Source organism: Osmerus mordax, chromosome 3 (genome assembly GCF_038355195.1).
Source record: "Osmerus mordax isolate fOsmMor3 chromosome 3, fOsmMor3.pri, whole genome shotgun sequence".
NCBI lineage: Eukaryota > Metazoa > Chordata > Actinopteri > Osmeriformes > Osmeridae > Osmerus > Osmerus mordax.
The window spans coordinates 4,475,183-4,501,066 of NC_090052.1; the positions used below are offsets into that span (position 1 = coordinate 4,475,183).

General features: G+C 41.0%; 2 protein-coding genes across 2 annotated transcripts in view; both read right to left on the reverse strand.

Moving 5' to 3' along the window:
* Positions 1–25,884, reverse strand: part of LOC136939102 (zinc finger protein 208-like) — a 56,465-nt gene that overhangs the window by 15,150 nt on the left and 15,431 nt on the right. Inside the window, exons 5-6 of the mRNA XM_067231976.1 lie at positions 19,799–20,036; positions 808–1,573 (exon numbers count right to left, since the gene is read on the reverse strand). Coding sequence (XP_067088077.1) covers positions 808–1,573; positions 19,799–20,036 — 1,004 coding nt within the window. The remainder of the gene's footprint in view (positions 1–807; positions 1,574–19,798; positions 20,037–25,884) is intronic.
* On the reverse strand, positions 14,115–16,002 carry LOC136937817 (galectin-2-like). Its single transcript, XM_067230938.1, has 4 exons — positions 15,982–16,002; positions 15,001–15,080; positions 14,610–14,815; positions 14,115–14,236 (listed from the first exon to the last, which is right to left on the reverse strand). Exons 1-4 carry the CDS (start codon positions 16,000–16,002, stop codon positions 14,115–14,117), a joined length of 429 nt encoding a protein of 142 aa, XP_067087039.1.

Here is a 25,884-nt window from a genome sequence, read left to right on the forward strand (position 1 = left end):
GGTGAATGAAATATAATGTAATGTCCTCAGACAGGTCTTTCCAAAGCCTAGGTGCTAATGCTAAAATCCTTAACGATACTTCAGTATTGACACAATTAGGCCAAGTGTGATTCATTTGCAAGACAAGGGAATATGTTAACACATGTTGGACCACTGCATGCACAATCTCTGTAAACCCTGTAAATATACAGTACCCCCTTGAACATGTCCAAACTTTTGGTACCAGTCAAAAGTATGGACACATTTTACCATTCTGTTACAACATTAAAAGTATGACTAGAATGTGATACATGAAATAGGAAACAAAATCCTATCAAACATGACATTAAAAGCTGTTTTGAACTATATTTACAAGAACACAACTTTTAATGATCATTTCAGAGTCGTCCTCGGTCCAACTTCCTCTTCAACTGTTGAGACCACCTTTCCAGAGGTGTGTCATTAAAGTGTGATTGTCATTTGAGCAAATCAACGACTGTCCCAGACGAGTGTCTGGGTGACCAGTGACAATGGGGCTGTATTATTCAGGTCTCTGCCAATACAGCCCTACAACACAATTATCAGTCTTCATCAGAACTACTAAGTATTGTATTCCTTAAAGTACAGATACAGTTTCAATAAAATGCATGTGCTGTCCCAGTAGGTGCAGGCAAGTAGTTCTTCCAGCTGTGGGTCATACAGAAGTTCTTTCGGGTGGTGACTGCTGGGACAACATCACCCTCTTGGGTTTTCAATCATAGATATGCATAAACTGTTCAATAGGTTATTTGTTTGACATAAATAGTCAGTGTGGATCCTGCTATGAGCTCTGAGATTTCTAGCCTGGCTAAAGGTTTTACCACAGAGGTCACAGCTGTAGGGTTTCTCTCCAGTGTGGATCCTGCTATGAGCTCTGAGATTGCTAGCCTGGCTAAAGGTTTTACCACAGAGGTCACAGCTGTAGGGCTTCTCTCCCGTGTGGATCCTGCTATGAACTCTGAAATGGCCAGCCTGACTAAAGGTTTTACCACAGAGGTCACAGCTGAAGGGTTTCTCTCCAGTGTGGATCCTGCGGTGGTCTGTGTAACTGCTAGCATGACTAAAGGTCTTACCACAGAGGTCACAGCTGTAGGGCTTCTCTCCAGTGTGGATCCTGTGGTGACCTCTTAAGCTGCCAGAATGGCTAAAAGTTTTATCACAGAAGTCACAGCTGTAGGGCTTCTCTCCAGTGTGGATCCTGCTGTGAACTGTGACATGGCTAGCGTGGCTAAAAGTTTTATCACAGAAGTCACAGCTGTAGGGCTTCTCTCCAGTGTGGATCTTGCGGTGATCTGTAAAATTGCCATACCTGCTAAAGGTTTTATCACAGAGGTCACAGCTGTAGGGCTTCTCTCCAGTGTGGATCCTATAGTGAAATCTGAAACTGTTATCATGTCTAAAGGTTTTACCACAGAGGTCACAGCTGTAGGGCTTCTCTCCAGTGTGGATCCTGCGGTGATCTGTGTAACTGCTAGCCTGGCTAAAGGTTTTACCACAGAGGTCACAGCTGTAGGGCTTCTCTCCAGTGTGGATCCTCATGTGCCTCTTGAGGTTACTGGTTGAGGAAAGGCTCTTCCCACATGTGTCACAGTGATGTGTCTCCATAACTCAGCTCTCTCTTTGTTCTCTGTCTGGTCTCTCTGGATCCTGTATCTAGTCTCTGGAAGCTTGTTTCTCTCTGGTTGATCCTCTGTCTGGTTACTGCTGTTTCTTGTTGAGTCTCTCTATGATTGAGTATCTCTCTGTAGTCTCTCTGGTTGAGTCTCTGTAGTCTCTCTGGTTGAGTCTCTGTAGTCTCTCTGGAGCCTTAAGGTGTCTCCTTTGTCTAGTCTCCGCCCATGATCAAGTATGATTGGCCAGTAGAAGATCTGCAGCTTTCACATAAAATTGGCAACTTTGGCAATATTGTGACCTCTGACCTAAATTAGTGACACAGGCCTTTCCTAGTTGCACCTTACAAAGAACTAACTTATGGCTATGCAGGCATAAGAAAACAACATGATGACAGTTTATCAATAATACAAGAAACATAATTAATACATAGGCATATTTCTCTCGTGGACATAACCACAGGTTATGTTCAACTGAGATTAATTTAGCAGGGTATAGATCAAACTTATACTGTTTATTATATCCAGAGCATTTCAAACAGTATAAAAGTAATGAGGTAATCATTATCTTTAATTATTGTAAACTGATCTGTGGCTTAAAGACAGACCTCTTCACTGCCCACAAACTCCTTCTGAAACCTAATAGGATGAGGACATCGTCTGACAAACTTCTCCTTCTCAGGAGGGGTACAAGACCTGTGTGCCCTGTTGGGCTCAGGCAGAACTTGGCTAGGCAGAACTCTCTCTAAGACTTCTGACAAGACTGTTCTCACAAAGGCCTTTGTCTTCTCTACTCTACAAAACGAGACTGGTAACATTGACTGGTATCGCCGATCTAGATTGAGGCACCATGGTGTATTGTATTCATTGTTTGATTTGCATAATTTCTTATCTTATTTAACTATAAAGAACTTTGTCTGGCATTTAATCTTGTTTTCTTCTCCACCCAAATTAGAACTTCAAGTAAATGTGTTTGGGGGATAGAGATCTGGACGAATAGGTCCCTGAGAAGGGGACCCAGCAGGCAGAGTAAGGTAGCATGGTGGCGGATCATAACAAGGTAAGCAGAGCCTGTTTAAACAAAATCTGCATAGCTTACGACCCAGTAGCTTTAGGAGTGAGTGTCTGTAAACTGCTGTTAGGCCTGTGACCAAAGGCTGCTAGAACCAAATTGACCCTGTAAAGACACTTGGAGTTGAGAAAAACGTTGATACAAACTCAAAGATAGATCATAATAGATCCCTGATGTAATTTTTATTGTAAAGAACAGCATTTTTATTTAAGAGCATCTGGCAGACAGAATTTTTATTTCAGAGCATCTGTAGGAGTAACCAGACACTGTGAGTGTTGGAGCGATAGAGGATGGAATACTAGCCCATATGACTGGAGATACAAGCCCAAAGCAGCAGTAAAGAGGGTTAGTGGGGGTGAGAACCAGCTGGAAAGGTTTTCAGTAATCAGAGGGAATGCTGTTTGGGATTGCAAACCTAAAAATGTGTAACCCTTGAATAGGTCTGCGGTTGTCTTATGCCTTTATGGCCATAAGTTAGTTATTTGTCAGGTGCGACTAGGAAATGCCTGTGACACTAGGGTAGGTCAGAGGTCTGTAGTCAACAGTAATATATTTCACGGCGAGTACAATCATTTAAGACAGTTACAACAAACTAACAAGGATAACAAGTCTCTCAATAAGAGTCATTGTGATCCTGGAGGAAACTAACATCAGGTCCAGCCAATCATTCCTAAGTGCCGTTGTACTCCCGGAACAAGTGCATCTTGAGCCTTTTCTTGAAGGTGGGGAGACAGTCAGTGTCTCTGATGGAGGTGGGGAGTTGATTCCACCATTGGGGGGCCAGACAGGAGAAGAGCTTGTGTTGGGACCGGGCGCTCTTGAGCGGTGGGACTGTATTTGATGTTCTTCAAATACATTATGCCATAATTGCTATAAAAACTGATCAAGTTGTGTTTTTTCCTTTTAGGACACACCGTTGCAATACAGATTGCTCCCCTACCTGTTCCATGAAAATCCAGACAGGCTCTATGTAATTGACAAGGTAAGAGCATCACCAGTCATTCATAGTTTTCATAGGTAGGGATCTTGTATGCCTCTCGTGTTTTGTTTGTTTTAATGGAAATCTGGAGTGTATTACTCCTTTGGTGTGGTTCATATTGATAGGTGAGTACAGAAATACATCCCACTCCCATCATGCTTGGTGGATTTTGTGGGATTTTTTTTGTTACTTAAAAGTCTTGCAAATACATTATTTCTCATAGTATAAGAGATGTATTTTTTATTGCATATAATTGGGTGAATAATATAATTTATGTTCAGATAACTTTCCAATCAGATGCACTGACAGTCAGACTGACTAATTCTTTAATTCAGTTCAATAAAACAGAGAGTGCTTGAAAACCACATTGTAAATGTCATGTATTCATGGAAGATACTGAATTTGTTGTGGGCTTTTCATAGATGGAAAAGGCTCCTACCCCTGTGCTGCTGGTGAGTGGGAACCCCTTAAGTGCTGAATGTCAAATTTGTCTTCACATGGATGGAAAGGACATTGCGAAGGTCGAGGACATCTCAATGGGAGTTGGTGCCCTACTGGGGATCTATTTCATCTTTGGAGTTAAATGCGCAGAGAATGTAAATAAGACTAATTTGTATGCAGTGCATGGTTGGTATCAAGTCAGCTCTAATGTATAATGTAATATTTTGTATTCATTGAGATTTCTATTTAACTATTTTTGCAAATTAGAAAGGATCAACCCAGAATCATTATTGTTGTATACTTTTCAAAAGTCTGATATGTAAATAAAAACATGCTTCAAAATATCTGCTGTTTCACCTTTATTATTGTTATTATTGTTATTATTGTTATTATTGTTATTATTGTTATTATTGTTATTATTGTTATTATTGTTACTACTGTTATTACTGTTACTACTAGTACTGCTACTACTACTACTACTATTACTACTACTACTACTATTAATACTACTACTACTACTATTAATACTACTACTACTACTATTAATACTACTAGTACTACTATTAATACTACTACTACTACTACTATTAATACTACTACTACTACTACTATTAATACTACTACTACTACTATTAATACTACTACTACTACTATTAATACTACTACTACTACTATTAATACTACTACTACTACTACTACTACACAACTTCTATAAAGGTTCTTCACAGAGCTTCAAAAAGTTCTTCAATGTGAAGGGGTTCTTCTAAGAACATTTTCTTGAAAGTTCCTCAAAGCACCATAAGAGGTTCCTCCACAGTTTCAAATTGAGGAACCTCCAAAGGTTCCTCAAGGGTCTTGTTCTTTCAACAATTGTTGAAAGTTGGTAAGTGTGCCAGTGATCCAAATGACTGAGCAAAGGTGTAGACGTTTAACTTTCTTGTTTGGAAGGGTTAGCAGAAAAAAACTCTTGCTGACATGGTGATGACAGAAAGGAGGGCAGTCCCTGATGTTTGTCACAGTTGGTGTTACCGTAGATGGAAAGTCTCTCTTATCAGTGGAAATGAAAGGCCCTCTTTATCTTCTCGAAGAAGCCACGTTTTGGCAAAGACCCCAGTTTTGCGTTTTCTGCCTTTTTCTCTTCCTTTTCTTTCTTCTTCATTTCCTTTCTTTGCTCTTCTGCTAACCTTTGCATCTCTTTCCTTTCTAGATCTTTCATTTTGCGTCTCTCATTCTCCAGCTTTGTTTGAATCTCCATGTTTCTTTTTTCTGCCTGCTCCAGCTGCTTCCTCTGTTTCTTCTCCATCTTCTCCTGCGCCAGCTTTTCTGCTTTCTTCTGCTTTTCTATGAACTCCCTCTCTTTCTTTGCTGCTTTCCCCTCCTCAGCCTTTATCTCATTCTCAATTTTTGTCAATATGTCACTGTTGGAACTCTCCTCAACAGATGCCTCCAGTACTTGCATCTTCGCCAGTCCACTCTCTAATCCTTCCTCCTGGTTGGCCAAGGGGTGGGTGTAGATTTGAGTGTCCTTAGGAAGAGGTGTGCAGGTGGGATGCTTGACCCCGTGGGGGTGCCTGGCCTGAGCTTCCAGGGGTTTGGTGGTGGTGAGGCCCAAGTATGCTCCATCTTTACCCAGTAGGAGGGGTGTGGGGGTTGGGGAGACTGGCTGATGGATGGGGGACATTGATGGAAGTTGGATATCTGCTGTCTGTGTTGGAAACAAGAAAATTGTTAGCACTGTAATGGAATACCCAACAAAAAAGGACACTTTTCTGAAGTGAAAAACAAATGACATGTTGGCATGTAGTCTTACCTCCTCAAGCAGTTCATCCAACATCTTCAACTCCTCCAAGATGGTAGGAGACTTAAGCACCTGTGTGTGAGGTGTCTTGGTCTCCTGCAGATCTTCAAGTTTCTTCTTGGAGGAGTTGAGCTCCTGCTCTTTCTGTCTCTGCTCTGCCTCCCACAGCTCTCGCTCCTTCTGCCTCCACTCTCTCCACCTCTCCTGCCTCTGCATGTCCAGACTGTCTTCTGCCAGCCTTTTCTCTGCCTCCCTTAGCTCTGCCAGCCTCTTTTCAGGCGGCTTTTGTAAGGTATTTTTCAGGTCTACCCACCTTTTAATTATAAACCTCGTTTCAGCATCCTTCTTTGCTGCCTGCATCTTCCGGGCCCATCTCTGTTCAGCCAGTATCTGTGGCCCGCTTTTTACCGCCGGTGTCCGTTCTTTCTTTTTCTTATCCATCCGCTTCTTTTCTGGAAATCCGCTCATCTTCTCTGTTCTGTTGGAAAGGAAAGTGACTGCAGTGTTGACATAGACTTTTATAGTTATTTTACTCATTATGACCAACAGATATGACACATTAGAAATGACACATTGCTTTGTGACATCATAGCTATTGTGAAAAAATTCTGACTCGCCCGCTGGACAATTCATTCTCTGATGTTTTTCTAACATAGGGATATTTCATGGCAAAAACACGGCGCATGTATCTTCAAGTAAGAAAATGACTTGGTTTACGGCATGTCCTGAAGTGCCCAAAAGGTTGATTTGTAATAAACAGCACAATATTCTCGAAAGCAAAATAACTGTGTAAATAGTAATTTTCTACAATATATTGCCGACATGCATCATTTTCTGGTCTTGTCACCTGAAGCTTGATAAAAAAAGGCTGGGCCTAATTAGCAATAATCTGAAACCAAAGCAACCATAAAACCTAAAGCAGAGTAATGGAAAAGTTGAAACGTTGCTGAATTCTAATCAGAAAAGTTGTCTGCCAAGAAGGCCTATCGCTCCTTTGAATCAGTAGAGTAATGCAAATTACAAAAACTAAGACACCTATCATCATATATACCGAAGGACAACTTCTGGAACTTATTTTAAATATCGACTCAATAATGAATCGATTTTTGAGCACAACTCCTAAATATGTAGCATAAATAACAAGAGCACATGAAAAAGGAACTAACAGATTCAGGATAGCATTCTTCTTGTAAAAGTGTCAGTACAGATCGAGGTAGAAAGAAAGAATCATTAATGAGTTGTGTATCTCAACACTTCAGTTGCCAAACTTAACATACAATGATATAACATTGTACAACATTTTATCCATAGAGGAATTTGACTCTGAAAGTATGGTGTCAAAATGCCTATGCCTGTCTTGCTTGTTGTGGTTCTTGATCTTCTGCTGTACTTTCTATGTGCACAATCTGGTGTATTAATAATGTAATGTCAGGGAGTCAGGTGGCTGAGCGGTTAAAGAATCGGGCTAGTAATCAGAAGGTCGCTGGTTCGATTCCCGGCTGTGCCAAATTACGTTGTGTCCTTGGGCAAGGCACTTCACCCTACTTGCCTCGGGGGAATGTCCCTGTAATTACTGTAAGTCGCTCTGGATAAGAGCGTCTGCTAAATGACTAAATGTAAATGTAAATGTCCTCAGACAGGTCTTTCCAAAGCCTAGGGGTGCTAATGCTAAAATCCTTAACAATCAGTATTGAAACAATTAGGCCAAGTGTGATTCCTTTGCAAGACAAGGGAATATGTTAACACATGTTGGACCACTGCATGCACAATCTCTGTAAACCCTGTAAATATATACATGTTACAATATTAAAAAGTATTACTAGAATGTGATACATGAAATAAGAAACAAAATCATATCAAACATGACATTAAAAGATGTTTATAACTATATTTACAAGAACACAACTTTTAATGATAATTTCTCGGTCCACCTTCCTCTTCAACTGTTGAGACCACCTTTCCAGGTGTGTCATTAAAGTGTGATTGTCATTTTAGCATTCATGCAAATCAACGACTGTCCCAGACGAGTGTTTGGGTGACCAGTGACAAAGGGGCTGTATTATTCAGGTCTCTGCCAATACAGCCCTACAACACAATTATCTGTCTTCATCAGAACTACTAAGTATTGTATTCCTTAAAGTACTGATACAGTTTCAAGAACAACCTGCATGAGCCTCAACAGCTCTTGTAATTAAAGCAATAACAAACCAACCACAGACATCCCAAGTCTCCCGGAAGGTCCGGGAGTCTCCCGCATTGCAATAGCGGCTCCCTGACGCCCGCAAATGCTCTACAATCTCCTGGAAATCGTGGATTTTGTATTTCGAGCGAGCAAGAGACTGTCCAATGGTCATTTCTGGTAGAGATAGGTGCATATCGCGCTTCCTGCTTGCGTCGTGGGGTGGGGGGGTTACGTGCAGGTTGAGGGGGTACATCATGCGTCAGGATTGCGTCGGGGGGGGGGGGGGGGGGGGGACCACCTCCCGGAAATGAGCTCTTGTAATTAAAGACATAATAAACCAACCAATCTTACTCAACAAATGGGTCAAATACACAGACACTCTAAAGGGCTGCAGAGATAAAGAGGTCAACCAGAAATGAATATGGAGCACCTTGATGGGTTTCTTATGAAATTACAAATGTGTGCTTCGAAACTGAAAAGGTGTCAGCCAGTGGTGTTCGGTCATGTTGGAGTGTAGATCTGGTGTCACTACATGTGCTGTCCCAGTAGGTGCAGGCCAGTAGTTCTTCCAGCTGTGAGTCATACATAAGTTCTCTCAGGTGGTGACTGCTGGGACAACTTCACACTCTTGGTTTTTCTATCAAAGATATGCATACATTGTTCAATAGGTAATTTGTTTGACATAAATAGTCAGTGTGGGCTGCTTTTAGTTGGGTCAGTCATGGAGGGTGAGAGGGTAGGAAAGGTGGGTTTAGGGCACCGACTGCTAATGTTGGCGACTTTTTCCTCAAAGAAGGGGGAGAATTCGTCTGCTGTCAGGGTGGAGGGAGGGGGTGGGGGAGGTGGGTTAAGAAGGGAGGAGAAGGTAGAGAAAGGTTTGTGGGGGTTTGAGGCAAAGTTAATTTTGTTCAGGAAGTAGTGGGTTTTAGCACCAGTTATGCGAGCAGAGAAGGATATGATTAGACATGGTAAAAAAAGAGACACGTGTTTGTTTCACAGGGCAAATAAAATCACAGAGAAATATCAGTCTGTTTTTGTATTCCATTTATTCCATTATCTTCATTTATCTTTTTCATCCTGCATATTTACTTATCATTGATCTGTTGGTCTAAGATGATTCATATGAAATGTTCCAATAAAGGTAAAAAAAACACAAAGTCCAGGTTTGCGAAATATTATTTAGAAAAGGAACCTTAAGGTTCTTACACTTATCATCCAGTAAGAGAGGGCCTCTCTCCAAAACCAGACGCCAAACACACATAGGCTGGGCTATTTTGGCATTTACCAACTATTATGAAGATAGGCTCACAAAAATACTGCTCCTCCTCAGATTTGTACTAAAAACGAAAAGAAAACATGTCACTAGGTTCTGTCTATGAAGCTGGATGAACGAAGCTAAGTCATACCCTTCAGAAGGTGAGTCAGACAAGCTTCCCTGTGTGAATGTAAATTCAACATGAAGAATGATAACATGTCTTGATGTCATGTTCTGGTATACATGCCTCTAAGGCCAACACAAAACCCCTCTTCCAGAACATTTTAAATTGCTGCGACGGGACGTGTGTCACTGCACTTTGTGAAAACGATGTATTCCACTCGTTACATAGGAGTACAGCGTGGTTGCGTGCATTACCACAGTCGACCACTAGATGGCAGCGGTAGCCTGTGCTGCACAAATCGGTAGTAAATCAAGGCAGCCACAGACTATTTCGTTTTGGTCTGATGCTACACATCAGTCCTATCGTGATGAGTCCGCGATTTATTGTGTGATTATGCAACATAAACTCATGTAGGCCAACTCACTGACAACTCATTGATAATATCTTCTGTGCTGTGAATTATATTCATTATTTTGGTTGTTCACAATATGTGCTTCATGTTTTGGGTACCCGCTATGTTTTTGGGGCTATCTTGTTATTATCAGTGACCTATGCACTTTGTAAAGCTCTCTCTTGGAAATCGCTTAGGATAAAAGCGTCTGCTAAATTAATGTAAATGTGATCCTTGCAGGTGTGCGCCAGCCGCCAGACCGTTATGTAGGCTAAATCTGACTTTTGAGGTAAAGGGACAACAACAATACAGATCCTCCATAGCTAATTTCCTGGCATGACTACGCTGTCTCACAAAATTTAACTATTATGATTTAAACAAAACTATTGCAGTCATTCAATGCATTCTGTGTGAAAGCAATGAAAAAAGTAGCCAGTTTAGTCCACAGACTTGTGTTAAGTGTGTGCTAAGAGTTTTTTGATTTCGGTATGAACAAATGTGCTAAACCCATTGTAATTTTTTGTTGTTGTTTGCCACACTGCTAATCTGTTTTCGATAGGTCACCGATTTCGGTACAACACTTGTATTGTTTGCAGTCTCAGGCAAGGGCAGAGATAGCAGAATTCAAGCGACAAACAACTGCCACTGGTAATATAACTGTAGCATCCAATCGAACTGAGAAGGCCAGAACTGATGGTTAAACGAACTTTTATTCCTTCCGTCCGTGTCATTCAACCAACGTAAGAGCTAGACAAGAACAAATAAACCGTAATTACCATTTAGTACATTTTCTCCGTATTTCTAGCTAGATCTTACATTAGCAAACCGTATTAGCATACGTTCCATACATTACTACCATAACCGTATTACCATACATTCCATGCATACACATTTCAAATTGCTCAAAATACATTCATTTATATCACAAACCTTGTTCCCCTGTCGACTGTAGCTAGACATTTAATAATTTGTAAACCTTTTACAGTAATTTATGCTTTCCACCATTAGCCGTAACTTTCTTAACCTTTCTTCTTTTCTTCTCTTCTCTACGCAAACGTTCGTATAGCGTTACTTCCGCTCAAAACACGAAGTTATCACAATAAAAGCAGAGAAACCATGTATATGAGCCATGTACCATGTATATGAGCTAATCTGACCTTTACAATAACTTTATCTTCAATTTGACCAATGACCACTATGTTTTATTCTCCATCATTCAATGGATTTTGCCTATACATAAATGAACCTCGCAATGTCATTGAAGATTAAATTTAGCATTTGAAATATTTACCTACCTATCTATTGCTCATTACCTGATGTCCAGTGTCCTTGGCTCTAGCACTCACGACATCAGCATAAGGGGGGGTGCAACGGAGAACACAAATGGTTGCTGGAGACGTATCGTCTCAAGCAGGTCCTTTGAAGCTTGAAAGCTAGCAGGAGGGCCTCACATGCAGATTGGGGGAGGTCCTCCCCCCAACTCTCTGGTTCCTTTGCATCTGCCTTTGGTGGGTAATCAGCATACTGAGCGATTAGGTTTGTCCGATGTGGTCGCATCAGTCTCTTCAGGTGTGACAAGATGTTGGCTCTGTGTGGTCTGGCTGACCTCACTACACTTTTGTGAGAAGAGGAATGCAATAAGTCAGCGAACTGGCAGGAAGGGGTGCACAGGGTGATATGATTTGCTGCAGAGAATGTGGAAGTCAAGGCCGGTGAGAGGTACTGGATAGGTCAGATGGTGGAGGGGTTATGTAGTCGGACTGTTAATCAGAAGGTTGCTGGTTCGATACCCGGCCTGCAAAATTACGATGTGTCCTTGGGCAAGGCAATTCACCCTACTTGCCTCGGGGAGAATGTCCCTGTACTTACTATAAGTCGTTCTGGATAAGAGCGTCTGCTAAATGACTAAATGTAAATGAGATGGGAGAGGAGGCCCCGACGATGACTCTTCCTGGGGCTTCTCTGACTCAGACTCAGGTTATTATGTACAATCAATGTGTTTAATAGTGTTAACGATTGGCTAAGATTCTTGATACAATGGATATCAGTTTGACTAAAATACACGAGTAAGAGAGTAATTTGATTTTTTCTGTCTATTGTTAAAGAGGATCCTGAGACTAGCTTACAGTCATAGCCGCAAGAACATTTACATTTATTCATTTAGCAGACGCTTTTATCCAAAGCGACTTCCAAGAGAGAGCTTTACAAAGAACATATTCACATCATTCACGCCAGATCGACTTTTGAAATATATTTATTTCTCAAAATCACAAACCACATTTGACATCATATAAAAACAAAATTATATTTTGAAATATTTTATGAATAAATGTGCAAAATGTAAAACCTGTTGAAAAACAAAAACTTTTTTTCAACTCATATCATTTTACATTCTCGTCCTGTCAGCAGGGGGTGCGGCAGCACCTTCAGGACCCCTAGTTCCCGCGGCCATGGCCACAGGTCAACGTGGAGGGCCAGGTGAGTGGGATCAACGCCACTGTCACTGAGAAGGATGTCAGTACAGGTCCAGTTTCAGTATCACATAACCCTCCACACTCATCAATGTATGTGTGCAGCTGTATGCAGACTCCAGAACCTACATAATCATCGAAATAGCTCTGGAGAATCCCTTGGTGCCCAAGAGACTGCCAATCCAATCACCATGCCAGCCACTACATGTCTTCCTACTTCCTCCTGCTGGTGGGCAGTAGTGACCAGTGCTGACTGCAGTTGTGTCGGGCCGGGTTCTGGAGCAGTACAAGCAGTTGTTTAGAGCAGATGAAGGTGAGAGATATGGGTATGTTTTTTCCCGCTCTTTTGGCTTTTCTAAGCCACCTTTAAAAAGCAGGGTTTATAGACTCTTATGTTTAAATATAGATTCAATCATGAACATTTTTTACTAAAGAAACATAGTGGGAGCTTTTCTTCCATTGTCTCTTACTGTTTGTGTGTCTGTGTGTGTTTCTCAGTACTCTGTGGTGAAGATCGTATGGGAGAAGAGGCTGAGGACTGAGGCCTGCACTGACCCTGAGCAGCTCCAGGCCTTCCTCAGCCAGCTCCATGTGTTCCTGGTGGATGAGATGCACGTGGCTCTCAACAAGACAAAACACACCTAGTCACCACCTTAGAAGTGTCTGGAGATGTGTCACAGAGACAGTAGCAAACCAGCCTTGTGCCGTGTCATGTTTGTAATCCATTGTGTTCTTTCTCTCTCAATGTTTTCCTTGCTCTCTTGTTTCCCCCTCTCCAGACCCTATCAGTGGATGCCCAGGAGAGCCAGCCTCACCCGCTGCTAGACTGTGCTCAGCTGGGGCACTTTGCCAGGGAGGCTCAGCTGAGAGGAGACTACCAGCTGGCTTCTCAGTAATACCAGGAGGTGCACTACCACTGACCCTGGCATGAACACGCTGCCAACGCCCTCTTCAAACCTATTCATCATTATACCACATGGGTTCATTCACCATTCTGTCCCTCAGTGAACCCACCGGTGTATCAGTGGGCATTTTCTGCCAATTTTCCTGACCTGAATGATGTCGTCTTCTGGGTGTTTTGCTGACTGTACAGCGGCTGACCCAAGAGCGCAATAACCCATCCCACTGGTTTGACTACGGGGCGTTCTACATGCTGAGGGCTGACTACCTGACGGCTCAGGAGTGCTTCCACTATGCTGTGTCCGAAGACCAGGCACACCGGGACCTACATATAATATGCTGTATTTGCCTTGAAACCTAAGTCTGACTATACATGCGTTCCACACAGGTCTGACTTATCAGGGGTCTCAGCTGTGTCTCAGGGGAATGAAAGCTGTTGAAGATTTAAACAAAGCCATATCTCTTTTCACAGTGTATTCGTCTGTAGTCACGTCAACAAGTCAACAACCTCCACCCCATTAATATCTAGGGGAAAATACAACATTGCAATGAAGATCGGTTGTTATTGACTATTGTTTTATTGAAATTGTGAAAAAAAACATGTCTCTAAATATTTCATGTGAATTGATTCATGATGTGGTACATCTTGTCAAAATTGTTAGAAACCCTGAACTATTTGAATAAACTCATTCTTCTTTGAACCCAATAAATACACATTTCTATTTATGACAGTAGGAACATTATAATAAGGCAAAGGCAAGAAATGGCACTTGCACTGATCTGATCCAGTTCTAACAATGTAGTCTCATTCTACCTTACTGGATCAACACAAACACATGTTTTTTTCTCCATAGCAGAGCTCTGTAGCTTCTCCTAGCAGATCTTGAAGGACTTGAGCTGAAAGTCCCCTTTGATCCGAACGTAGCAGATATCCAGGCTCTCGTGGTTGGGGAACTGAATCTCATGACCATCAGGAAGTTCCACCTCAAACATGTCTCTGGGTGAAGACATATTAGTACATTGTTAGAATGATTACCAGTTTTAGACTGGTTTTCAGATGCCATGGCCCATAGTTTTCTTCAGGTATCCACCCTATATCCATATCAATTAATGCGTTAGCCTCGGATGATGACCTGATGTTGCTCAAACTCTGTATTAGATGGTTTACTACTACTACTACTCAGTTAGCACATCATCACACAGTGTAGGCTCATTCTTTTATACACACACCTAATGTGATTAGCGTGATATACTGCAGAATTTCCTCTGCCGAATAACCTCAATGTTATCATAACATATAGTTCCACTAGAGTAATTCCATTGTTTTGTAACCAAACTTCCTTTGCAAGCACTTCCTCTTCCTTCCGCCATTCTCTCCACAGATCCTCCTCCCTCTGCTCACCTTGACAGTAGAGCCCTTCTGCAAAGGGTTGTGGGTCTCCCTCTTTTCGTCTCCCCAGCAGCCTGCAATCTTCGAGTTGCACACGAGCACAGAGCCATCGGTGTTGTCATGGAAACGGGGGTTAAAGTGCAAAGCCAGGTGATCAGAATCAAAGCGGAGGTCAATCTGGAACCTGAATGGACAGAAGAGCCCATGTTTTCCGGGGTACATTCGTTCAGTATGGTGCATTTCACGCAAAGTATCAAAGATACAAACTGCCATTGTGTTGTTTTAGAATACAATACTGTATTGGTAGAAGTTTGTTGTTGTTGATAAACTCTCAGTGAGGTTTAAAAGTATTGGTTGAGTTGCACCTACCTTTCAGCCATATCCAGAATCTTCCCTTTCACCTTCAGCGTGTCCCCAGCTCTCAGCTCTACATTCTTCAGCTCAAGTTCCTGAAAACAGGCTAATCATGATTGCGGTCATTTTCTGTTGTAGATCTAGCATCTTCACCAGTGCTTTATAAATATCACGTGTAGGCCTACAACTTGAATATACAATGATTAAAACCTTACCATAGCTATGATTTAATTTATTAATTTCATGCATATAATTTGTTGTAGGATCTTTGCTATTGATTACACTGGTCAATGATTAATGATGATTGAATCCAGTAGGATTGCTTCATGGTTAGTTGCAGTGTAAAGTTGGTGAAAATTGATGATTGTTGATCCTTTTTGATTCTCAGAAGTCTAATCAGTAACAATCAGTCATGTTGATTATTAATACTTCAGCCAAAACCAACTCTAAACAACGGCGGCACAGTGTTGTCAGACTGTGAACATCGACCAGTGTCAAGCATAGTATTCGGTTCTCAAGTTAAAATCATAAAAGTACCCTTTTATCAGGATCTAATACAAAAATGATCTATCCGTCTGCTAGATTCTGCTAAATTGTCGGAAGTGACGTGTCTAAATAAACAGTGGCCTGACTGAGGCCCAATCTCAATGTCCCTCCTAAGCCCTGAACCCTATGGTGTTATATTTGTGCCACATTCCTGAGGAGCAAAGGAATACATTTTGCAAGCAAACTTCTATTATGTGCTCAATAAATGTATTTAACATGGACACGCACTACTCCACACTCACTCACGTTTTCTTTCACTCACACCCCTTCACTTGCTCAATTGTACCTGCTATATGCGCACAAATGGAATGTTATATGGATCAAATATGTGAATATTTACCTTTGTTTTATCTAGGGGAAAATACAACATTGCAAAGAAGATCGGTTGTTATTTACTTTTGTTTTATTGAAATTGTTAAAATAACATGTCTCTAAATATTTGATGTGAACCTGATTCATGATGTGGTTCATCTTGTTCAAATTATTAGAAACTCTGAACTATTTGAATAAACTCATTCTTCTTTGAACCCAATAAATACACATTTCTATTTATGACAATGGAAACATTATAATAACCTAAATAGGTTCGTAGGAGCTGTGAGTATAGCAATAACCAGATGGACACAGAAAATTGTATTTGACTGTAAACTTTAGTTTGAGCAATATTACAATAGTGCACAATACAACCTATGGGCCCAAATAAGTAATAAATAAAAAAAACTGTCCTTTTAGAAAATGTTCTTTCCGGTAAGTGTTGCTTTGCGCCGTGCCAGTGGTCTGTCTTAGATCAGAGCCGGAATTCCCATCTGATTGAATCCGGTTCCAACTATATGAGTATCTGACAGGGCAGATGGCTGCCAGACAAATAACAAACTCCCACTCGCATAGACTCACATGCGCACACAAGGTGGCATGCGCGTGCATGGGAAGACTCACATGCACACACTCTAATGAATAGAAACAGCTGAGAAAAAAAATAAGTTTGGCTTTTGGGCTGATAGATTTGTAAAGAAATCAGATATTCTTTTCTGACTTGCCATAGTTATCTGTGTTTGTTTTATTGAATATTATAATTTGAGCATAGTGTAACGGTGTGAAAACCGTGAAACTCACTCCTCAGGTATGTAGCAGACCACCCGCTTCAACGAAGAGCTAGCTTTTCCATAGAGTTAATATAACTAGAGGAAGCAACTTTTGTCTTCCAAGATGGCGTCCCCATTCATTTCTATGAAAAGTGCTCAGTGGCGCCGTGAGGCAAGCGAGAGTACGAAACTGGACTGCGCCATCTTTCCACTTCCGACTCTTCCGGTCTAGCTTTAAACAGTGGCTCTTTTTTTCCCTAGCTCCGAGACGTCGTGCACGCTTGCAACTAGCTGTACACGTCATACTTTGCTACAACCAGTCGCGAGCATAGATTTATATGGTTGCAAGCGTGTGAGCTAAGGCATTGCAGTGGCAGAATGGGGTACAAGTCCGATAAGAATCAGAGAAATGATGCAAACTTTACGGAAATTTATGCTGTCACTGTATAATATTCCTTTCACTTGTTTTTTAGAAATAAGCTATAGGGCTAAATATAGGGTTATTCTAGATGGAACTCATCACATATGTTGTTTTTTTTCTTCGTGATTTGAGTATGATTTCCAACGCATTGTATCGGATTAAATAAAGTGTTAACATGAACACTTAGCTCCGTCGTTGTTCTCGCCAGGTAAAGAAAGCTTAATAGTTATTTTTGTAACAGAAATCTTCCATAATGCAGACTTACCATAGCTTACTGTCAACTTTATATTCAAACGAAATGCCACGAAAATCACACTGCCTTCAATTTAAAATCAGTTTAGAAATGTGGCTTGTGTTTTATGTTCCCTCCGGCAGAAGGCTGCGGTCTATCAGGACCAATACCTCACGCCACAAAAACAGTTTCTTCCCTTCCGCTGTTGGCCTCTTCAACAAGGCCAAGGGACCACACTGACTCAAATGACTTATTGCTTAAAACACACTGCTTTTGCACTGCACCACAACATGGTATCTTGTACATTTGTATTTTTTGTAATATTTGTATTTTTGTATTTTTATATTGTAATTTACGGCAACTTATATTTATCCCACTTAGTACTGCTAGTTTATGTACCCTTAGTATAGTTAGTCCACATATTTAAATTTTAGGTATATGTTTATTGTATGCACCTTCCTGCCAAAGCAAATTCCTTGTCTGTGCAAACTTTCATGGCGAATAAATCCCTTTCTGATTCTGATTCTGATTCAACCAAACGCCTATCTTAATCTTCGTCTTTGCTCCAGATAGACATGTCAACAATCTATGCTCACGCTTAACACAATATAATATTTGCCATCATGTCATGAATGTTTTTACGAAAAATAAAATATATTTTAAAATAACGGGAATAAACTATATTAACATTTCATGTATGTGTGACAACCATTTGCTATTACGTCAACTATTATTGACGTAATCAAATAAATGGGGTTCTAGTTTACCCATTTCGGATTGGTTTAAAAAAATCTGGAAAAATTACTCTATGAAAAAGCTAGTAGTATGAGCCAGGTTCGAGAATCGAACAAAAATTATTGGGAGAGATAGTTTTGTAAATGTTGACTGGAGTTAATAGAATAAGAACGACCGGAAGAGTCGGAAGTCAAACACGAAATGCAATACCACCTACATCCACCGGGGCCGTTGCTTCAAGCCGAGGGGCGAGGGCTTAAGCTTTTCTTTGGCGTAGTTGGTAGTGGTCACGCTTGGAAAGTCGGAGGTCGACATCTGACAGCGCCACCTAGCGAATTGGATAACCATGGACCGGAACAAGATAATCAATATTTTCCTGCTATTGAGTTCAGGACCCCTAGTTCCCGCGGCCATGCGCCTATATACCTTTATAAGAATATGTTATTTATAACATCTGCCCACTGCGCTGTTGGACGTTTCAGATGGGCTCTTAAAATGAGATTCCGATAGGCGGCGCTATGAAGTCGCACACATGCACGCACACGCATCCTCGATTACCTAGTGTTCTGCGCTGCTGCCACCCACCACCATCCCCTTCTCCCCCATGTTGTCTGTCTGTACTCCCCGTTGGGGGATTTAACTCATTACTCCCTGCCTGGATGTTGCAGTTAAAGCAGGAAGCGCTTCCCAATGTACATCCATTCCGCCAAAGTTAAACCTATTCTCATGTACATGAATACATTGTGAAATCAATCACGTGAGTGTCATGACTGAACTCGCGTTGTCTGCCAAGTCTATTACGCCACTCTCGCGCTGTCTTGTGGTCGTTGTGACCCACCGCAGTGTCACAGCGACTTTTCATAATACAAAAATACACATTTTCTTTCATAGCATTACAAAGTAAAGGTCTCCGAAAAAGATTCCAATGTCTAAGGATGAAGTACAGTTTATTAGACTCAGTGTGACCTGTTTTAGGCTGAAATCTAAGCACTGTCATGTAATGTGAACTTCTACAATGCATTCGATATTATTGACTAGTAACACAATTTCTACACCAAAACCCATTCCCATGCATTGTTGCCCCCGACGACACAGGGGGTGTACAGAAGACAACAACTGAGTAAATTGGATTGGAGTTTTGCTGCAGTCAGACATACCGCCCCCATAGCGCCACCTGGTGTTACTGCTTGTGCTGTCCCAGTAGGTGCTGGCCAGTAGTTCTTCCAGCTGTGGGTCATACAGAAGTTCTCTCAGGTTGGGACTGCTGGGACAACTTCACCCCCTTGGTTGTTGTATCATAGATGTGCAAGAAACCTTTCAATATGCCCCCCCCGCAAGTTTTCACGGCTGTTTGCACGTCAATGTTTCGTTCGTCCGTTACTGTTAGCTTGGCTACTTGGTTGGCGTTGTATTTTCAGGCATGAGAGCGTGTGAAATGGTTGAAATGCGTGTCTCACGGCCAATGCATGAGAGTTGGCAGCCCTGGTGTGTGCTGCTTAGATCTTCTCTTCTGTGTGGGTCCTGCAGTGAGCTCTGAAATGGCCAGCGTGGCTAAAGGTTTTATAACAAAGGTCACAGCTGTAGGGCTTCTCTCCAGTGTGGATTCTGCGGTGAACTGTCAAATCCCCAGTCAGTCTAAAAGTTTTACCACAGAGGTCACAGCTGTATGGCTTCTCTCCAGTGTGGATCCTGCTATGATTTCTGAAATTGCCAGCATTGCTAAAGGTTTTACCACAGAGGTCACAGCTGTAGGGCTTCTCTCCAATGTGGATTCTGCGGTGAACCGTGACACTGCACGCATGGCTAAATGTTTTACCACAGAGGTCACAGCTGTAGGGCTTCTCTCCAGTGTGGATCCTGCTATGAACTCTGAGATTGCTAGCGTGGCTAAAGGTTTTACCACAGAGGTCACAGCTGTAGGGTTTCCGTCCAGTGTGGATTCTGCTGTGAACTGTGAAACTGCTAGCACTGCTAAAGGTTTTACCACAGAGGTCACAGCTGTAGGGCTTCTCTCCAGTGTGGATTCTGCGGTGAACTGTCAATTGCCCAGTCAGTCTAAAGGTTTTACAACAGAGGTCACAGCTGTAGGGCTTCTCTCCAGTGTGGATCCTGCGGTGATCTGTGACATTGTTAGCACTGCTAAAGGTTTTATCACAGAGGTCACAGCTGTAGGGCTTCTCTCCAGTGTGGATCCTGCTGTGAACTGTGAAATTGTTAGCATGCCTAAAGGTTTTACCACAGAGGTCACAGCTGTAGGGCTTCTCTCCAGTGTGGATTCTGTGGTGAACTGTTAAACTGCTATACCTGGTAAAGGTTTCACCACAGATGTCACAGCTGTAGGGCTTCTCTCCAGTGTGGATCCTCATGTGCTTCTTGAGGTTACTGGATGAGGAAAGGCTCTTCCCACATGTGTCACAGTGATGTGTCTCCATAACTCAGCTCTCTCTTTGTTCTCTGTCTGGTCTCTCTGGATCCTGTATCTAGTCTCTGTAAGCTTGTTTCTCTCTTGTGGATCCTCTGTCTGGTTACTGCTGTTTCTGGTTAAGTCTCTCTATGTATTCCCTCTGGTTGAGTCTCTGTAGTGTCTCTGGTTGAGTCTCTGTAGTCTCTCTGGAGCCTTAAGGTGTCTTCTCTGTCTATGATCAAGTAAGATTGGCCAGTAGGGGATCTGGAAGAAACAGTTACAAGTTAATGAGAACTCAGCTTTCACATATGAAGGAAACTTATTGTCCACTTTGCATATGTAATGTTGATCATTTGGTTACAGGTGTATGTTTCTCAGGTTTATATTTACTGGAGAAACACAACACTGTGATAAAAACGTAATATCTGGCATACAACTCCTCATAGTAATTTGGTTTTCTTCAAAATAATAATAATCTATATGATTAATTACTACACAATAAGCATTACATGTAAATTAACAATAAAAGGACTTTGGATTGGAAGAAACAGTTACAAGTTAATGAGAACTCAGCTTTCACATATGAAGGAAACTTATTGTCCACTTTGCATATGTAATGTTGATCATTTGGTTACAGGTGTATGTTTCTCAGGTTTATATTTACTGGAGAAACACAACACTGTGATAAAAACGTAATATCTGGCATACAACTCCTCATAGTAATTTGGTTTTCTTCAAAATAATAATAATCTATATGATTAATTACTACACAATAAGCATTACATGTAAATTAACAATAAAAGGACTTTGGATTGGAATTGCAAAGTTTTAAATCCAATAACACTCTATTGCATGTGTCTCATTTTTTATTTAAAACGGATAGTTACAACATAGAAATGAAATCACGGAATGTTTATAAGCAGTCAATATTAGCTCCACTGCAGCAATACAGAACACAACACACTATCTTTACACTGCCCACGAGGGCGGTCAAATTAAAGTTCACAGAACGTGAACGTACGTACCTTGAGACTCACAACACTGTCTGCATCTAAATAGCATTAAAACAAGATTACTACACTTTTCACAACGTAGGCCTACTAACATATCCCCATTCATAAAGGCAAACACTGAATCTAGCTAACAACACAATGGAAGTAAAGCTAGCTAGCCAGCTAGCACAGAAATTAGTTTAAAAAACAAGCACACAGTTGCAAATCCTTGATACAACGTCAAAAGCTACGCATATAATGCTAGCACTTACCTTTATAGTTATTAGAACTGCAACAGGGCTTCAATCTTTAAATACATTAGGTCTCAAAATAAATGTAAAAACGTATGGAAACTTAATTTTAGGTATGACAAACTACATTGATTTAGAGCTCACGTAACCGTGGATACAAACCAATGACTGTAAAAAAAAGTAGAATAAAGAAATCCAGTATAACTGAAAAAGCGCAGCTTGACTGTTATCCGCTCATCGCGGTTTATTCGGTTGCACGTTTGCCAAACCAGGATGAGAAGGTGCCGCTATGTCAATCCAGATGTACATAGTTGGGATAAGTGCACCTTCACGGCTTTCTTAAATAGACCATGGTATCGATCACAGATTTACTGATGCAGAAATGGAAAAGAGCGTGTGGCATATTTTTCACCCGCTTAACAGCAACTAATTTTGGAAATTGAAGCATAGTGAAGCATATAATATGCAAAAAAGGAAATACGGCTGCTGTTATTAAACAGAGAAAAAAGCCTGGCAGACAATCGCGGACCGACTGAATGCGTAAGGATTGAAAAATATCTACTTGGCCGCTCAAGACCGCCCGGTCCCAACACAAGCTCTTCTCCTGTCTGGCCCCCCAGTGGTGGAATCAACTCCCCACCTCCATCAGAGACACTGACTGTCTCTCCACCTTCAAGAAAAGGCTCAAGACGCACTTGTTCCGGGAGTACAACGGTACTTAGGAACGGTTCGCTTGACCCGATGTTAGTTTCCTCAAGGATCACAATGACTCTTGCTTAGAGACTTGTTGCTCTTGTGGTTAGTGGTAACTGATTTAAAATTTTTGTTCTCGCTGTGATATATTGTTTTATTACTGTTGCTTGCTTTTTTCCACAGGTACACTTGCACTTATAGCTGTTCATGTTGTTTAATTGTAACTTGTTTAACTACATGCTCTTATGGTTCTTCCCTTTGGCACTTACTTTGGTTGTTTGTTTGGTTGTTGTTGTGCTTCATGTTTTGGCTACTCGCGATGTTTTTTTGGCTATCTTGTTGTTATGATCAGTGTAAAGCTCTCTCTTGGAAGTCGCTTTGGATAAAAGCGTCTGCTAAATGAATAAATGTAAATGTACTTGGAAAGTTGTACACTCTGTTTTAATTGCTTTTAATATGCTTGTTTTATGTGTTGGTTGTATTGCTGTATCTGTGTGTATGTGCTAAATGTGCTGGTTTTACTGTAAAGTGTCTTTGAGTAGCCTACCATGTAAAGCACTATGTAAATAAAATGTATTATTATTTAGCCTACTTTGCCTTAAAAGTGAGCAGAGGGAATTAATTTTCCTCCGGAAATGTACCCTAAAAACTAGGCCTAATTTCAAACCCTTATTCACAATGCAAGAACATGTTTTACAACCATATGCACAAATCTCGAATTCTAAATATCTTTCTACAATTAATGTTCATACAGAACAAACATGATGGAAGGGATTCAGGGTGGGACAGCTACTGACCACCTGCAAAAACTGCCCTCTTCATACAAGGTACTTGCAGGCCTTGTGTGTCCAGTGACACATTTACTCTCCTGCCACCAGACGAAGATCCAGTGAGTATTATTCTTTAAAAGCACATGGCTTGGCACACACTGTCAATAAAACGTCTATTAAATATGGCAGGGGGAAGGAACTTCTGCAGTGTGGGAAGGGGCTTCTGCAGCTGTTGATGAGGAGACTGTGTCACTGGACTCCAGAAGGCCTGAGGTATCATGTAAATCGTATGGAAATGCATATTTAGCCCATAATGGATGAGAAGTCATTTCAGTTTATTCTTTGCTCCAGAAGGGCAATTTTTATGCAGCAAGAAGGCATCACATGAGAATATACAACACAAACCACACAACAATTAACACAATAAAAGTCAGTTATATAGCACTCATAATATATATTTGTAACAGGATCCAGACGCAGTAGGCTACAGCCTGACAGCCAGCCTGGCAACATAGTAAGTATGGGCTAAATGAAATCTAAATCATGCACAATTCCTGCTGTGCTAATCAATGGGTGGTTTACGGAATTCACAAACTGTCAGATGTCTCTACTCAACATCTGAAAAGTTAATTGAGCTGGCAGATGCACAGATTGCTGTCAGTAAAAGTCTCCAGGATCTAGACTTGGTATTGAAATCAAGAAAACACTGAGGAAACTGTATCTGGAGATAAAGAAACTAGAAAAAGAAGTGACTTCAATCCACACTTAAGCATACGTATCTGTAAAACAATGTATTAACCTCTCACGTCTGAAAGCACGGCTCAATATAAATGCTTCGTCATCCAAAACTTAGTTCAGAAATGGGCATGCCATGGTGCAGTAAAAATCACAGGTGAATGGGACTTTATACACTGCTCAAAAAATAAAGGTAACACTAAAATAACACATCCTAGATCTGAGTGAATGAAATAATCTAATTAAATACTTTTTTATTTACATAGGCCTAGTTGAATGTGCTGACAACAAAATCACACAAAAATGATCAATTATCAATGGAATCAAAGAAAAAGTATTTAATGAGATTATTTCATTCATTCAGATATAGAATGTGTTAATTTAGTGTTCCCTTTATTCTTTTAGCAGTGTATATCGCCCTCATTACTGACTTCATTGAAATCACCGTTGCAACTTCATCAACCATTTCTAAACAACTGCAATAGTAGGGTTTAAAATAAAATGTGTAAAATATGTCACATAAAACGTCACATAAAACGTGACAGCAATAGTGACAAGTAATGCATGTTAATAAAAATAAATAAGAACACATTCAGAAGACAACGGAATAACTGTTAAAAACGATTATTTCGGATCAGCGCGGCAGCTGATTTAACACAGGAGACTCCAGGATTAATTTTAGCCTGGCTGTTATTAGCCTGCTCTGGAGCAGGCTAGCTGCAAAGAATAAATCTCCATGGTTACTTGGCTGGGTTTAATTCAACCTGTTTTCGTGCAACCAAGTCAAAGTTAAATTCATCCAGAATAACTTGAATATCCCGGCTTAATCCCTTATCCTGGTTTCGTGCAATAGCCCTCTGATGACTAACAGAACGGTAAAGGCTAGCGTAAGGGGTCCCATTATCGTCCACCTAGCTCTCGACGCTCGTTAGAAAGTTTACCAAAATGTCTATATAAAACAAATTAAAAACGTTATGTCACAGCATTGTACTTTATATAGATACACACCTATAGTATAACATTACGATTTTAAAATCCAATAAGGATATGCCTAGAAATGTCATTTTCCTGATTTTAGCAGTTAGCCAATGGGCCCCATTATCGTCCACCCAACCACTTTCAATGGAGAAATGTCAAGTTTGACGCTGCGGAAGGCACACATACGGTTTGAGAGCGTATTTACATACTCAAATCTTTAAGTAAGAAGCTGTAATTTTGTGTGCAGCATTATAAGATGTGTACTCATCGATGAGTTAATTAGGATTTCTCCCTTAGGAGGAAACCTGAACCAAGGGTTATGTGCTCCTGAGCTTAATTTAGCAGGGTATAGATCAAACTTCAAACATCAAACAGTATAAAAGTAATGAAGTAATTATTATCTTTAATTTTTGTAAACTGATCTGTGGTTTAAGGACAGACCTCTTCACTGCCCACAAACTCCTTCTGAAACCTAATAGGATGAGGACATCGTCTGACAAACTTCTCCTTCTCAGGAGGGGTACAAGACCTGTGTGCCCTGTGGGGCTCAGGCAGAACTCTCTCTAAGACTTCTGACAAGACTGTTCTCACAAAGGCCTTTGTCTTCTCTACCCTAGCGAGACTGGTAACATTGACTGGTATCGACAATCTAGATTGAGACACCATGGTGTATTGTATGCATTGTTTGATTTGCATCATTTCTTATCTTATTTAACTATAAAGAACTTAGTCTGGCATTTAATCTTGTTTTCTTCTACACCCAAATTAGAACCTCAACAAAATGATGACCTCCGACGTGTTTGGGGGAGAGAGATCTGGACGAGTAGGTCCCCGAGAAGGGGACCCAGCAGACAGAGTAAGGGAGCAGGGCGGCGGTGGTTGACTGACACTCACTCGGGCCCATCATAGCAAGGTAAGCAGAGCCTGTTTAAACGAAATCTGCATAGCTTACGACCCAGTAGCTTTAGGAGTGAGTGTCTGTAAACTGCTGTTAGGCCTGTGACCAAAGGCTGCTAGAACCAAATTCACCCTGTAAAGATACTTGGAGTTGACATAAACA